The sequence below is a fragment of the Rhinoderma darwinii genome, chromosome 1 (genome assembly GCF_050947455.1).
Source record: "Rhinoderma darwinii isolate aRhiDar2 chromosome 1, aRhiDar2.hap1, whole genome shotgun sequence".
Taxonomy (NCBI): domain Eukaryota; kingdom Metazoa; phylum Chordata; class Amphibia; order Anura; family Rhinodermatidae; genus Rhinoderma; species Rhinoderma darwinii.
In genome coordinates, this window is record NC_134687.1 from 362,507,757 (window position 1) to 362,525,555 (window position 17,799).

At 42.2% G+C, this 17,799-nt stretch overlaps 1 protein-coding gene across 1 annotated transcript in view; it reads right to left on the minus strand.

Moving 5' to 3' along the window:
• The window catches only part of KDM4C (lysine demethylase 4C), a 563,556-nt gene that overhangs the window by 493,644 nt on the left and 52,113 nt on the right, over window positions 1-17,799 (minus strand). Inside the window, exon 6 of the mRNA XM_075827279.1 lies at window positions 16,338-16,387. Coding sequence (XP_075683394.1) covers window positions 16,338-16,387 — 50 coding nt within the window. The remainder of the gene's footprint in view (window positions 1-16,337; window positions 16,388-17,799) is intronic.

The window sequence follows — 17,799 nt, forward strand, 5'->3', positions numbered from 1 at the left end:
CCCCCCCCCCCCCCGATGTAGATGTAGCTCCCCGAAGGAGCAGAATCCCCGGACAGAGCTCATCGGGGACTCTCTGACAGGGGATCCTGCTCTTGGAGCCCCTGACGTTACTGTCCATATATGGACAGACATCAGGGGCTCCCTTTAGGAGTGGAATCCACAGACAGAGGGATTCCGCTTCTACAGGGAGCTACAGTGGCGCTATATACAGGGGGGAGGTGTCATCTACAGGAGGGGTTGGTGCCATCTCCAAGGGGGTGCAATCAAGAACTTTGTATGTCACGGTCAATTTATATAAGCAATTTGTGTGTGTGCACTGCAGCACTATCTACAGAGACATTGCAGCACTATCTACATGGGCGCTGTGGTGTTTTCAGGGGTTAGGGACAAAAAAATAAATAAATACCCTGACAGATGAAATGCGTCTTTTTTTTTTTTGACAGCCATGAAAAACAGATGACAAAAGTGGATCAGTTTTTAATGGCCATATTTTTTTTTTAACAGTCGTGTGAATATAGCATTAAAACATTTTTTTTTGCATCGTCGCATTTCAAGAGACGTAACTTTTTTTATTTTTCCGTCAATGCGGCCATATGTGGGCTTGTTTTTTTGCGGGACAAGTTGTAGTTTTATTAGTACTTTTTTGGGATACATGGGACTTCTTGATTAACGGAGATTATTTTTATTGAGGGGGGGGGGATTATTTAAAAGATAAAAAAAAGGCATTTTGCAGGTTTTTGGGCATTTTTATTGTATGCCATCCCCCTGGCTGTTACATCAATGTATCAAAAACATTTTTTACGACTTTACTAAATGAAACCAGGTTTTATTTTTACTGTAATCCTAATTTATATAAAACTTTTACAGTTTTTCATTTTGTTCCACTAGGGGACTTCACAATGCGATCTTCTGATCACGGGCATAATGGCCTAATAGGCAGTTACTAAACACCTGGGGGCCTTTATTAGGTCCCCGGCTGCCATGGAAACCTATCGGCGCCCCTTGAATGCATTGTGGGTGTGCGGATGGGGTGACAGAGGGAGCTCCCTCTGTCAAACACCTTAGGAGCCGCTGCTGCTATTGACAGCAGCATCTAATGAGTTAAACTGCCGGAATCGGAAAGCTAATTGATCCCGGCAAGGTTCTGGCTGTATAACAGCCGAGCTCCTGCCGCTTATCTCGTGGGTACAGTGGCAGTACCCACGAAATACAAGCGACGGATGTATCCGTCACGTTGCGGGAACTAGCACCTGCTTGTGACGGATATATCCGTCGCTGGTCGTTAACAGTGTAGCAACGTGACTATTATTGTATATTTGTGTCAGAAATGTATGTAAAAACTGAAAAATCCATTCCATACATCTGAATGGAGTGGTTTCTGCAGGATGTGCATGGATTATGCAAGCCCCATTCAAATTATTGGGACAGTCAGATATTTTTGCAACAAATCTGCAACATTTGAATATACCCTTAGGGTATGTTTAACCCTTTCCCGACATCCGCTGTATATATACGGCGCTGTCGGGCAGGGCTACCCGCAAAGCGCTGTACCATTACATCGCGGTGATAGTGCGGGCTCAGGAGCCGGGCCCGTACCATCACCGCTGGGTGCCAGCTGTATGTTACAGCTGGCACCCGGATGTATCGGCCAGGACCAGAGCTAGCATTCGATCCGGCCGATTACACCTCTCAGATGCTGCGTTCAATAGAGATTGCAGCATGTGAGGAGCTTTTAGCCACCGGCACCCCAGCAACGTGATCGCTGGGTTGCCGGCAGCTGCAAAGGCGATCGGAGGCCTAATTCTTACCTCCCGGTCTGCCAGCAACGGAAGCCTCATATGCCCTGCTCGGCGGCAGTGCCTAAAAGGCTTCCAGTACCATTGTCAAGATGGCGCCGGCTCAGAAGTGGAGCCGGCGTCATCAGCAGTGGGTGTCCGCTGTATGTTACGATTAACGACACATACAGAGATGGAATATGGCACATACAACCCCATAGAGAATGCCATTCTCAGTCGCGTGCGCCGTCTGTGTGGGAACGGTGAATGCGCCGCTCCCACACAGACCAAAACGAAGCTCATTCGTAGAGCGAAATCCGGCGCCATTGTCATGTGGACCGGAAGCCGCTGCCGGACAGTAAGAGGACGACTTCCGGCCATATGTTCAACGAAGCGAAGGCGAAAGGAAGAGGAGCGTAGACCAGCGGAGGCAGGAGCAGGTAATTTATGTTTGTGTATATTATGTTCGTGTGATACGGTCTGCTGAACCCTGTATCTAATCCTCCTAGAACTGTGCAGTCGCTCAGAAAATGGCGGCACACAGTGTAGGAGGTTTGAAGATTCAAACCCTTCCTTCTCCTGGCACTAGCCAGAAGAAGGGAGGGGGGATTGTGTGAGGACACTAGAGGAGAGAGTGTCAACCCCAAATTTGCAGCATACATCAATGAGGTTGCTTTACCACAGTGACCATGCTGCAATTTTGGGAACTGCTCCCTCTAGTGGCCAGCACATGGAAATGTTTTAAATTAGAAATCGAATTTATAATATTTCCTGACTTGTGAAAAAATTAAAACAATGTGTAATCACTTAAATACTAATTGTTTAACTTAAAAAAAAAAATAGAAATTCTAGCGACACATTCCCTTTAAGTCTAAACATATTTTTTCCCGATTCCTATAGAATCATATAAAACCTAGAATAGCCTATTTATGTTTGGTCCAAAAGAAAAATCTCTGGTTTTGCATTGCTGGACTTATATACTTATTACAAGGCCATACATTTAGCAAGATGGTTCACTCTGATGGACGCTCTGATGCACTCATCAGTGCACATGGAAAGATCTTTACTTGGACCTTTGAACCAGTATGAACCTTGGGTGCTTCCCTGTTCCCAGCAGATGCCACAGCTCATAAGCCTATTACAAAAGGGAATGTACGTGTTTGGCAGGCATAGCAATCAAAGGTGGAGATAGATTCAAAACTCTCAGTTTCTGCCAACATGTTTGATCCTATCTTTACTATCAAACAGGCCAACAGAATTAACTCTGCTATGGAGAAAATTAGGTACAACCGCAATACACAAATTCTTCAAAAAGGCAACAAAATTTTCAATCCCACTCACCTGAGTGATCTTATTATACCTCACACATCTCTGAATCATCTTCTTGAGGTTTACTACCTTAATCTAAAACTGAGAAATGTTAAGACTAAATTCTCAAGTAATCTAAAAGACCCTACATGGTTTAAAAAACCCCTATACATTTCTCTAAATTATATTCCGGTTTTCTTTACTTATCTTATGATGAACCCAGATTTACTGGAGAGTGGTAGACAGTTATAAACCACCTTTTTGAGGGAATAAAAAATAAAATTATGTGCAACTCCCATGGATTCTTTAAGTGTGTAAGCAGGAAAGCTCATTCAGCTTATAGGTGTTATAGGACTCCGGCTTTCCTATACAAACTGAATCAAGCCAATTCAGATGTCTGCTGAATGTGTCAGACCCACACAGGTCCTTTATTACAAATTACGATTAATAAAATACGTTTAACTACAATCAAACGAACGCATACCTGTGTGGACACCTTCATCCTCTTTTTGTTCCTTAAAAACGAACCTACCTACTTTAATGAAATTAGAAATTTTGCGGGTGAGATCAGAAAAGTGGAGACGTTAACCACCCCACAATCCTATGTGGGTAGATAAGGTCTCGCTGATCTGCTGTTTTGAGGGATTGTCAAGCTTGGAAAACTAATCAAGAGAAAAAAAATGTTTGATATAACAAAGCCCCGGTTGGATTTTCAACTACCAATTTTACGCTATTACACTAGATTTATCATCGAATGCAAAGGATAGATATATTTTAACCACTTTCTGACCAGAAGATTTACTCCCCTTCCTCACAAGGCCCGTTTTCCACTTTTTACATTACTTAGGGTGTATTTACACAGTGCGCTATTTTGCCACGGTTTTTGTCGAATTTTTCCTGCACAGCCGAAAATAGTATTGAAAAATCACAGCAAAACCACCAGTGTGAATACACATTTGGCAGCCTGCCAGAGAGGGAGAAGATACAACTGGAAAAGTTTGTTATTTGCTAACAAACTTTTCTGTAATAGCGGACATACCGGCCCTCAAAAAAAACCTCAATGGGTCAGTTTTTAACGGCTGTTTTTGAGAAATCAATCCATGTGACGGCCTTTAAAAACTGATCGGTCAAAAGTGGACTCAAGGATACAACGGACAGCGTTGACGAAACAAGGAAACCATTGGTCAAAAGGAGAGCACGTGCTGGAACGTGGACAGGCGAGTGTGGCACCGTCTACTTGGGCATGATCACGTGACCTTCCTGTGGGTGTTTTCTGGGGTTGTGACAAAAAAAATAAATAATTAAATTCATCCGTTTTTGTAACAGACATAAAAAAACAGACGGCAAACGGATGACAAATATCCGTTGAAAATGGTCAGACGGCCAGGAAATTAATGAAAGTTTGGAGACACGCTGAAGCAAAAACAGCCATGAGAAATGGACAGTTGATCTGTTTCTAAACAGCCTTTTTTTTTTTTTACGTTCGTTTGAATATAGCCTAAAGCCTTAATGACGGCACCATCCACATTTTGATCCGCGATTACGGATCCGTAACTGCAGATCCATTCATTTTTATTGCCCTCAGACACCTTCCCATATATTTACGGGATGGTGTCTGGGCCGTAAATAGGACATCTACTTTTTGAATTTACGGACCATGCTCCTATACTTTATAATGGGAGAACAGCCCACAAATGCGGATGACTGTCCACGGCCAGTCGTGCCCGTAATCATGGACTAGGATTAGGGCTACGGCCGTGTGCAGAGGGGCCTAAGGCCTTTAGTTTTTTTAATTTGTGAGGTTAATGGATGTCTATGAGAAAAAAAATCATCCTTAGGCCTTATTCACACGAACGTGTTATACGTCCGTGCTACGCGCCTGATTTTCATGCGCGTCGCACGGACCTATGTTAATGAATGGGGCCGTTCAGACTGTCAGTGAATTTCACGCAGCGTATGTGCGCTGCGTGAAACTCATGACATGTCCTATATTTGCCCGTGTTTCGCGCTGCACACACCCATTGAAGTCAATGGGTGCGTGCAAATCGCGCTCGGCACACGGAAGCACTTCCGGGTGCCGCGCGTGATTCACGCAACAGTAGTAAAAATTATGACTGAAAACAGAAAAGCACCACGTGCTTTTCTGTTTGTAAACCTAAAACCAGAGTGTCATCATGATGCCGGCTGCGCAAAAATCACGCAGCCACGCACCATATGCTGATGACACACGGAACTTTTGTGCGCACAAAACGCAGCATTTTTTGCGCACGCAAAACGGACACGTCTGTGTGAATAAGGCCTTAGAGTATGTTGGATGTAAGCAATAGTCCATAGAAATAGAAAGAGCATTCATTTTTTTAGCGAGAAGAAAACAAACCTAAAAATAAAAAAAAAGGGCAATAAAAACTTAACCAAAAGCAGCTCTCAAGCAGTAACCAAGTATTTACCATAAACTTAAGATTAACAGCAAGTGCTGAGGTAATACGAAATCAAGTTCAAGCATTAGTTTTGCATTCATGTCTTTATGTTAAGATCCTAAGTCAGCTGTTTATAGAAGAAAAGGAGTAAGCACACTACCCTTAGGCCAGATTGACTGGCGGGGTTATTGCTGTGAACTTTTAGCACAGAAAAGTAACACGCTGCGAAAAAAATTGCGCATTTTTCAAATTCTCTACCTGTGGCATACTGTTCTGCAGATATCACCTTTTGCAATGCTGGGTGAAATCCGCTGCAAAATATGCATGCAACACATGCAAATTCAGGTTTGAATGGTCACTGAAATTTATCAGTTAAATAATTTTTATAGCGTACTAGAAAAAGCAGCCAGCGCTGCCCAGGTATAACGTGTCGATCTGTCTGTTTGTGTGTTCATTGGATTTGTTCCAAGGGTGCCCAGGAGGCCAATCCATGCCCTCGTATTTTCTTGGTTTATGGGGAAATCGCTAGTAGTCCTATATACCCCGGCAGTTACACACTGTTTATTTCAATTTTTACTTCCTAAATACCTAGCAGCTAAACTGGTAGGAAATGGAGTCATAAGACTGTGACAGAGCCTGTTGATTAACAACTTTGGCAGTTCTATTACCAGTTGGTCATAGCCTATGGTTGGATCATAATTGAAAACCGCATCATGCATGAAAGCCCACTCATTAGCACACTGAACATGATGTGCTCTATCAGCTTGGTTTCTGGCCTGGGTTCGGTCAGGAGTCTATACGTTTCTGAGAGACACCTGTCTGATCTGTTGATGATAAAACCAGAGTTTGCTGAGGAGTTTCAGCAGCTCGAGCAGCAGTATGATGCATTTGATCAGCTTACAGTTGGGCAAGAGGAGTCTCTGCAGCTAGTAATGCAGCTTTCCTCCTGGCCATCAGTAATCAGGTTGGTTGCTATGGGTAACCGCTCCCCTGTACCTTCCCATCTAGGATTATCTTGTGAAGTGCAATACATGCTACTGCCAGATAAAAAAAGATCTTTACTATAAAAGCGGATGTCTATATTCATTTTTATAGTATTGGATCGTGATCATGTGATAATGGCAGATAACAGAGAGCAGCAGCAAGGTCGGGACCTTTACGAAAACCTTCCTAAACACTAAATGTACCCATGTGCCAAATTTGGGGTTAAGGTTAAATAGTTTAGGTGTTTGGATGTCTATAGAGGACAGACAAACAGACATTCACTTTTATAATATAGAATAGCAGTTACCTGGCTTCACACTGGTCCATTTGTTTGATATTTGTGTTTGTGGTTAAAAACTTAAATTTCCTACTAACATGAAGCCAACATATCCAATAAAGTGCAGACTTCCTATTTGGAGGCATGACTGGTCTGAAAGGGCTTCAATTGATGAGAATGCTGAAATACACGGGCTTGGTTCTGTTCAGAATTCAGCAGCTCAGGCAGCAACCATGCGCTTTATTACAGGAGTCTTTCGTCTAAGTGCAGGGTTCCTTTTTGGAGGCATGACTGGTATGAAAGGGTTTCAATTTATGAGACTGCTCAAATCCAGTATAGGAATAGTTAGTGTACAGCGAGTAACACGTCGAGTAAAGAAAATGGCTTGGTTGTTATGGAAACCTGGTCTAAAACTCTGTATGTGAGCGAGGCTAAGAATGAAGGACCTGCCAGATTCTATTGGCTAATACAGGTCATCTGATGTGATATGGAGGAAGGTCCTTGATGTGGAAGCCAGTGGTGCCATATTTGCTTTTGTGAAAATGCAGAGGACGGTAGCTCCTAGAGAGCTGAAACCCGGTCTAAAATAAAACCTTTGGAAGCGCGCAATTTACTTATGTGCCAAATTTGGTGCAGATTGGGCCAGTCGTTTGGCCGTGCATAAAGAACAGACAACTATATATACATATACATACACATTTGGGTTTTTATTCTGAACCGACTATCGGCAACAAAATTAATTACTCTGCATGTAAATTGAATTGATAAAAACCCTACTCACACTGACTGGTAGGTAATGTGTGCCTAAGCAAATTTTTGTTTGCGTTTTAAAGTATATTTAAATGAGTAATATTTTTAGTGTTAAACATACCAGCCTACTTTCCAGTTGTAGAATAAGGAGAGAAAATATGAAAGTAAAATGTGGAAAAAAAATAATTTTAAACTTTTTTTTATTTTTTATAAAACAAAAAAAAATAAAGCAGTTGAAGGGCAAAATTCAAATGACTTTATTAGATTCAAGCCTAATGTCTTGAAGATAAAATATTTGTAGGTGTTACAGTCAATCAGAGTTTCAGAAGAAACTAGATGAAAGCATCCAGGCATAAAAGGCGAGTGTGATAATTAGGATGTGCAGACAAGATAATGGAAAATATTCCAGCCTTTGTCTGGTATTATGTATGGAGTGCAGACTTGACCTGGACAACTGGTGATGCCTCATCACATTTTACACAGTCAACAAAATTAATGAAATGGTCATTGTGTTATCACTATAATTACTTAACAGAATTTAATTATTCCTGCAAGCATCTGGTTAGTAAGTATTGTGTGACTGCGATTTAGCAAATAGCTTTCACTTATATTTTTTTGAATAAATAAAATTGTGTGAAATTACAAAATAAATAAAAACAAACAACACCACTGGAAAGAACTGATGGAAAATAAAATACAATGTCAACTGAAAAATCAATTTGCAGAACGGATTTGTTTGCAGACTACAGGTTTCTGTATCTAGGAAAGACTAAGGCCTCATGCACACGACCGTAGCCACGTGCACGGCCGTGATTTTCGGGTCGGCCGGCTGCGGACTGTCAGCCGTGAGCCGCCCGCAAATCACGGGCAATGCACATGGCCGCGGCCATTATTTTCAATGAGCCCGGACCGCAGAAGACAGCCGTAATAAGACCGGTCCGTTCTTTCTGCGGTGCGGGCTCCCGGGCCATGCATGGACCATAAAAACTACGGTCTTGTGCATGGCCCCATAGAAATGAATGGGGCCGCAATTCCCCCGTGGATTTTCGGGTTAATTGCGGCCGCAAAAGAACGTTCGTGTGCATCGGGCCTAAAGATTTTGTAGCCTGATCACATACCTGAAGGGAGTTTACAGGGAATTTCAAACTCTAAGAGTATGTTCACACGGCCTATTTACGGACGTAATTCGGGCGTTTTTGCCCCGAATTTCGTCCGAAAATAGCGCCGGCAAACATCTGCCCATTGAAAGCAATGGGCAGACGTTTGTCTGTTCACAAGAGGCGTAATTTACGCGCCGCTGTCAAAAGACGGCGCGTAAATAGACGCCCGCGTCAAAGAAGTGACCTGTCACTTCTTTGGCCGTAATTAGAGCCGTTATTCATTGACTCCAATGAATAGCAGCGCCAATTACGCCCGTAATTGACGCGGCGTTCAAGCGCCTGCACATGCCGTTACGGCTGAAATTACGGGGATGTTTTCAGGCTGAAACATCCCCGTAATTTCAGCCGTTACGGACGCCCTCGTGTGAACATACCCTCACAGCTATCAGAATCCAAAGAAAGAATAGGAAAAGGCATTGTGGCTAATCTGCATGTTGCTGGGAATTTATTTTTAACTTGCCCTTGTATCAATAAGTATGGCCTTTTTCTCGGATTTTGAGTAGATCCGATCATATGCTCTGTGATTTGTTTTTAACTGGTTCCCGACAGCTGGCTGTGTTTTTACGGCCAGCGGTCAGGGTCCTTGACCCCTTTAGGACGCAGCCTGTTTTGGCCTTGTGGCACAGCAGATTTTTTCAAATCTGACGTGTCAAGTTATGTGGTAATAACTCCGGAATCCTTTTACCTATCCAAGCGATTCTGAGATTGTTTTCTCGTGACCTATTGTACTTTATGATAGTGGAAAAATTTGGTCGATAAATTCAATATTTATTCGTGAAAAACACCAAAATTGAGAAAATGTGCAAAAATTTGCATTTTTATAAACGTAAATGTATCTGCTTGTAAAACAGATCGTAATATGACACGAAATATAGTCACTAGTTACCATTTCCCATATGTGTACTTTTATTTTTGCATTGTTTTTTGAACATCCTTTTATTTTTCTAGGACGTTACAAGGCTTAGAACTTTAGCAGCAATCTCTCACATTTTCAAGAAAAAAATTCAAAAGGCTATTTTTACAGGGACCAGTTTAGTTCTGAAGTGGTTTTGAGGGCCTTATATATTAGAATCCCCCAATAAATCACCCCATTTTAAAAACTGCACCCCTCAAAGTATTCAAAACAGCATTCAGAAAGTTTCTTAACCCTTTAGGCGTTTCACAGGAAATAAAGCAAAGTAGAGGGGAAATTTACAAATTTCTCTTTTTTTTGCCGAAATTCATTCGTAATAAAAAAAAAATTGTGTAACACAGAAGGTTTTACCAGACAAATACAACTCCATATTTATTGCCCAGGTCCTGCAGTTTTTAGGAATATCCCACATGTGGCCCCAGTGCCCTAATGGACCGAAACACCGGCCTCAGAAGCAAAGGAGCACCTAGTGGATTTTAGGGCCTGCTTATTTTTAGATTATATTTTAGGCACCATGTCGAGTTTGAAGAGGTCTTGTGGTGCCAAAACAGTGGAAACTCCCGAAAAGTGACCCCATTTTGGAAACTAGACCCCTCAAGGAATTTATCTAGGGGTATAGTTAGCACTTTGACCCCACAGGTACGGGTTGTAGTTTTTATTGGTACTATTTTGGGGTACATGCGACTTCTTGTTCACTTTTTATTCTATATTTTAGGAGGGGTGGTGACCAAAAAATAGTGATTCTGGCATTGTTTTTAGTTTATTTTTTTTTGCGGCGTTCACCGGGCGGTAAAAATAACATTATTGTTTTATAGATTGGGTCGTTACGAACGCGGTGATACCAAATATGTGTACTGTTTAACGGTTTAATTTTTTTTCCCTATAATAAGGAGACTTCTTATAGGAAAAAAAAAATTTTTTTATTTTTACACTTTTGTAAAACAATTATTACTTTTTTCTTTACTTTTGACACTTTCTTTTTTTACCTGCAGCTCTGATCGCTGCTAGAATACATTACACTACCTAGGTAGTGTAATGTATTCCAACTGTCAGTGTGACGTCACATTCACTCTGACAGTTAGTCTACGAGGACCAGCCGGAGGCTGATCCTCATAGGTTTGCATACATGGCAGACCCGGGGGCCGTTGTCTGGCCCCCGGGTGCCATCACAAGCATCAGCAGCCAGCACAATTGCATGGGGGCTGCTGATGTGCTACAAACCCTGTACATGCGGAGATCGAAATCGAGCCCCGCATGTAACGGGTTAATTGCCGAAATCAGCGGCAATGAGCTGCAGATCGGCAACAGTGGAGTGTCAGCTGTTAGGGACAGCTGAACTCCCGGTTCCCGATGCACACGGTTACCGACAGTGTCACAGACACTGTCATCGACAGTGTGCATCGCGAACGGCAGTGACGTCCTGTCACTGACAGGAAATCTATCAGGAGTCTGATCCTGATAGGCTTCCGTACATGGCAGACACGGAGGCCATTACTTGGCCTCCGATCGCCATGCTAGCCATCTGCAAACCTCACGATTTCATTGTGAGGTCTGCCGATGAGCTAGAAACCCCTGAATGCGGTGATTGCAATCGATGACCGCAATCAAGGGGTTAATTGCCTAAATCAGCGGAAATAAGCAGCTGATCGGCATACAGTGGAGTGTCAGCTGTCCTCCCGGTTCACACTATCGCCGATAGTGTGCATCGGGAACCACGCAGTAACTGTACGTCCCTGTGCGCTAAGACACTGGCCACATGGACGTAGTGTTGCGTCCTGGTGCGCCTAGGGGTTAAATCCAGAGCCATAGACTTTTTACAGCTCGAGTTTTAACTTGTTGCCCGACCGATCGGTTAGCTGAATGTCGGGTCTCTGCCTGTCAGTGACTGCCAAGGACCCTGAGGAGAGGATAGAAGCAGCTTTCGCTGCTTCTGTCTTCCCTGATGACTTGTACACAGCGCTCAATGAACGCTGTGTATAGGAATAGAGGCAGTGGCCGCGCCGCTGTCTCTATTCCTGCCGGTGTTCATGTGACTGGTCACATGATCGCCGGGTGCCGTTACTGACAGACTGCTGCTGGGTCTAACTAGACCCAGCACAGCCCTATTAGTGACAATCGTCACTATGAGAGGGCTGATTTCCCCTGTAACTGGGGCTGCTGTGCAGCCCCAGTTACAGGGGAAAAGCCTGGTGTAAAACAAAGAAAAATATATATATATAAAGTTCCACAAAGGTCTTTTTTGACCTTTGAGGGACAGACCATAGTAATAAAAAAAAAAAAAATAGTAAAATAAACTACAAAACAAAAGAATACACAAAATACCCACGCCAAAAAAAAAACGTTCTTTCCCCCCCCCCCCCGCCAATCATTGTTGTAACACTAGCGCTGACCCAATTACCCTAATATAGACAGGTAATATATTAAAATTTATGGTAGGCAATGACTATCACACATAAAAGGTCTATTTTAGGGTAAATCTATATTACCCAAAAAAATAGCTGAAACGTAGAAAAGCTTATTTTTTTACTATTATTTTCAAACTTTATGAATAAAAATTCTAAAATAGCAAAAAGGAGGTGTATAAAAACCAATAAAAAAAAGAAACCTGCATTGTCTATGGAAAAAACAAAATCGCAAAAATCACGTAGTTAGCCCAACAAATAAAGTTATAGCCATTTAACTAACACGTGCTAAAAAGGGCTAAACTGTGTCTGGTCCAGAATGCTCAAAATAGCCCGATCCTGAACTGGTTAATGTTAATGTAGGCATTCCCAAGACAAAAAGGACCCTTGGGTTGCTAACTTGCGTTTTGGCCAAAATATCAATGAAGACCTCATGTTTATTCTATTTGCAGGATGCAGCCAGGCCTTGTGATGTTAGGGAGAATGAGGTGTCCGTACTTGTGTGGTGCACTTCTAATAGAGAAATGGGTCACTGAAGTTGCGGTGCCATTATCAATACTTACTGCGCTGCTGTTCACTTGTAAGCAGCCTTTTGATCAGACAGTAGTGGTTTTCCAGTATAATTAGTTTGAGTCCTGATAATGGTGTGCATTCACCCCAGCCCAGGGTCTGATTAGGGGTATTCCAGTAATAAGTAATCTAGGCACTATATAGGAGCTAATTGCTAGATCGGTGGGGGTCCACCATTCCCCCCGAGCCACGAGGGCTCTGTCAGGAATAGTCAAATGGATCGCCAGTCGAGTGCATGTCCGGACACTTCTCTCAAAGACTATAGCACTGAATCAAACTGCAGAACGATGCTCTATTCAACTCCTCCTGGCAGCAGGGAATGGGGGACCTCCACTGATCTAGCAGTTATCCCTTATCCAGTGGATAGATGAAAATTCATTAGCAGAATACCTTTAACCCTAGCTTGTTAGAAAAGGTGGCAGGTGTCTGCACACATCTCTAATGCAGATTTATGGGAACACTCGTTCAAGCATGGTCAGGTTTTGAGTATATTGAAATGGTGCGATCAAATTGGGGTTTATTACTGTGATCTGCAAAAAAAATAGAAAATACATTTTGCCGATTTGACAGCACCGTGTAAATATACTTTGTGTGAAGATAAATTCAGTGTCTAGAATGATCTAAATTCTCTATTCATACATTAAAGCATTGGTATAAGTTATAGCAATGTCTCCTTCTATAAATAGTTGGTTTTTAACACTTTGTATGCCTACATATGCTTAATTTCAATTATTGCAAACTACATTACTCCCTCCGTCTAACTCCTCAGATGTTGCAGTCGCTATTGGCATAGGAGTGGTTAAGCGGACAGGATCGGAGTTCTCTCTGATCCCTGGCCTTTGCAGGCGGGCGTCATGTGTAAGAAAAAAAACAAAACGGCACCCGCCTGGTCGGGTGCGGGCTAAGCTCCTAAGCCCGTGCCACATTTGACAGAGCACATATCCACTGTACACGTACAGATGTCACGAATGAGTTCACCCCTTCAAAAAAGATTGAATGCATCTGTACCTCATGGTTGAGATGAGAGAGAATGCCATGGACTGAGCCCATTCCATACCCGCAGGTGTCTGCTTTCTGAAAATGCTCTGACCCAGTTGTCAAACCAGCACAATTCAGCCCTTGTTAAAGTCACGCAGATCCTCAACGCTAGTGTGTCTGTGCATGTTGCAGACAGGTTGCTAGTTACCTCATCCAGGACACTGATCAGAACCCTATGTTAGTTCATTTGAAGCAAGTACAGATTTGTGGGCTTGGGGACAGGTTGCAGTGCTCCGGATTGTGGGAGAACCATATAGTACCTAGCGCCAACCTTTCTGGAGCGGCGTTCAAGAAAAACCTGACCATTACAGATAAAGTGTGCAGAGGGGGAAAACAGCTAAAAAAAAAAACCACATAGGGTAAACACTGTAGAATTTCCGCAATGGTATTCTGTTCAGGCATTTCACAGCATCTATAGTAGCAGTAAAGTGAATGAGATTTAGCAAAGTCAGGCAGAAAGCATTCTGTGGTGCGACTTTCGATTCCACAGCACGTCAATTTATGGTGTGGGTTCCATGCGGAGATGCTGCATGTTTGGCCTATAGACTTCAATGGGGAGTATAAATCCCGTAACAGATGAGTTTATTTGCGGTTTGTACAGTAGAAACGCAGGAAAAACAGCTGGAAGTCCGCAGGTGCACATATAGTTTGCTATAAATCAATGTTTGACACTAAATCTGCAGGTAAAACTGCAGCATTTACGCAGAAACATGTGCAGCAAAAATTAGCTATTTGCGGATTTCTGCGAATGAATTACTGGCATTTTTTTTATTCTGCTGTAGATTTTTTGTTGCAGAAAATCTGCAGCATATTCTGCTTGTGGGAACATACCCTAAAGGTAACATTCTGGCAAACAATACGGATATCAAGTGCGCACACGACGGATTATTCTGAAAACGAATATGAAATGATAGGTACACTTTAAATCAAAAGTGACTTCGCAAGGAGACCAAAAATTTTTCACACAAGGGACAATGCCTATATTCATGCAAGGAACAAATACAATTCTAAGCTTTGGCTACTGCTCTGACTTTCAATTTACTAATATATGGTCATTTTGGGTGCTCTCTAAAGTAGGGGGAAGTGGGAGCTAAAACATTGCAACATAGGTGAACAAAAATAAGTTTATTTTGCATACATTGGAGTAGGGATGTCACGATACCAGAATTTGGACTTAGATACCGATACTTTGTTTAGTATTGTGATTTCGATACCAATTCGATACTTTGCCAACAGTAATAATAAAAAAAAAAAAAAAAAAAAAAAAAAAGTTCTTCCATTTTCTGATGTGAGGCACGAGGTGTGATGATGAATTTAACCTCCACGTGCCTCACATTAATAGTAATTAACCCCATCATGTTTCTCAGTCATAATGGGTTAATATGTAAGGTACATGATGGGGTTAATTACTATTAATGTGAGGCACATGGAGGTTAAATTCATCACACCTTGTGCCCCACAATAAGTGAAAGAAAGCAGCTTTTATTTTATTTTTTTACAGCGTACACATCATAGACGCTAAAAATTGCTATGCAGGTTATTACGGCCACGCCAATACCCAATATGTGTATATTTTATGTATTGAGACTTATTTTAATGTTTATTGTAAAAAAGGTGTATGTGTATTTTTATTTTATTTAACATTACTTTATGTTTTTTCTTTCTTTTTTAAACTTTAATGTACTGGCAAATATATATATATATATGCCAGTACATTAGCCGGTGTACTGATAGGACATACCTCAGTATGCCCTAACAACAGAAAATATGGTAGGACAGCCCTGGGGTCCTTCAATGGACCCTGGGCTGTCTGCCCATATATGATATGTCCCTCAATCGCATTACAGGAATTCCCTGTGACGCGTTCCAAGGGGCATCCCCCCCTTCTCATTTTCCCCTGAATACTGCAGTCCGCTGTGATCGCAGCATTCAGGAGAATAGCGGCGGAGATGAGAGGTTTCTCTGATCTCCGCCAGCGGGGCTGCGGCAGTGTAATACACTCATTGCCCCGCTCCTGACAGGAAGTGCGCGCGCGGTCAACATGAGGAGATGCGGCCGGCACTGCACTAATGAGCGGCGGTTCAGGCACGGAGGACAGAACGGGGGTGTTTTGCAGTGCGCCCGCCATGTTCTGTTTTCAGTGCCGCCACTCATTAGTGCAGCGCTGGCCGCGTCGCATCATCCTGACTGCGCGCACGTCAGGACTCAGGAGCGGGGCAATGACTGTATTACACAGCCGCAGCCCCGCTCCCATACATTCATGTGTTACAACACTGAGCTGTGCGGACGCACAGCGAAGTATCGAAATACATGAAATAACGGTACCGAACTGTTTGGGATGCAGAGTATCAAAACAGTATCGAAGTTTCGATGCATCGTGCATCCCTACATTGGAGTGCTGACATTCTTTTTTCATATTTTCAAGTTTCATACTATCAAATAGATCTATGAAGAAAAAATAAATAAAATACTTCCAAAACACATGTGGATGCTCAGGTGGGGTGGGTGGCTACAGAAAAAAAGCCACGCTTGGACTGGAGAGTCTCATTCATCTTAAAAAAAAAAAAAATATACACAAAAACAAAAAAAAGCCACAATTTAGCACAAACGATCATTTTTTAATTCAGGAAATTACTACAATAATACTAACTTAATTTCCTAAAATATAACGCAACACAAAAATTATACACATATTCAAATACACACCTACATATACTTGTGTGCAGTACAAAAAACGGTTTACCTTGAGCCAGTCTTTCTAGTCTCTTTCCATGCTCTGGTGGTATAGAATACCTTTTGGAGTAAAGTAAAAAAATATATTAGTAAACCTCAATCAAATCTTTTATGTAAAAGAACTGCTAAATATGTAAGCAGAAAAATCAAGTGCATGAAAGCGTTAAATTCTGAAACTGCCATTAGACATACTTATTCGGAAACTTCTATATTTTTAGTTTTTTTCTCAAATAAAGGGATTGACCCCTACGCAATGAAAGCTTAAAAGAAAACCTGAGGAAGCCTCATGAAGTAACAGAAGACCATAATAGAAGTCATTTTTGTAAATAGAGATATATATCAACTCAAGAATATACCGCTTTTATGTATCCTGTATACATAGAAACTATTTTCTGCCATCAAAGCGGATTCTGTCAGGCTGACCTGAGAGAATTGGCTTAGACAGCAGGATACAGCTTCTATCTTAAAAGTAAAAAAAAAAATACATTTGTAATTAAAGTCAGTTTCAAAGTGGTTTGAAATCACTAAAAACATTGATTAGAAAAATCTTAATTTGGGGTTTAAAGGTGTACATAGCTTTATGAACCGAGTGAACTTGGGGCTTAAACGGGGTTTCCCCATCTTGGACATTTATGGAATATCCACGGAAAATGCCATACATTTCTGATAGACGCTGGTGTCACCTCTGGGACCCGCATCCATCTCTAGAACAGGCCCCCCTTACACCAGTCCTATCTTGTCTGTCTCCACTGCTCCCCGCCCATTGTTTGTTGAGGTGGTCAGGAGTTACGGAAACAGCAGCGCTCGCTGTTTCCGGAGCTCCCGATTTATGGAAACACTATCCTCACCTAGCTCAACTGTTTCTTTACTCTCAACCACCACAGCACACAGTGGCTGGCTACAAACTTTGAAGCACAAAAACATCCCCAGACCATTATCCTTCCTCCGCCACATTTTACATCTGGCATCTAAATAAACGGGATTCATTACTCCAGAGAACACTTTTCCACTGGTCCAGAGTCCAGTGGTGACAGGCTTTACACCACTCCAGCCGACCTTCGTCATTGTGCATGGTGATATTAGGCTTGAATTTATCTGCTTGAACATGGAAACCCATTTCATGAAGCTCCTGATGCACAGTTCTTGCGCTTGTGTCCCTTTCCGGAGGCAGTATGGAACGCTATAGTTAGTAATGCAACACAGAGGCGTAGCTAGGTTCTCCTGCACCCGGGGCAAAGATTCAGATTGGCGCCCCCCCCCCCAACTTATTTGCCGACATCTCATTCCCCCTCGCCATGTTTGCTTTCTCTACCAATCAATGAGGTGTCATTTTTTTTTCAATGTAACTCGAGTATAAAAGCATGTCTACATTTTACAAGCGATATATTTCTAGAATGTAATTAACATAAAAAAATTAAAAGCCCCCCTTGTAGATAGCGCCACACAGCCCCCCTTGTAGACCGTGCCACACA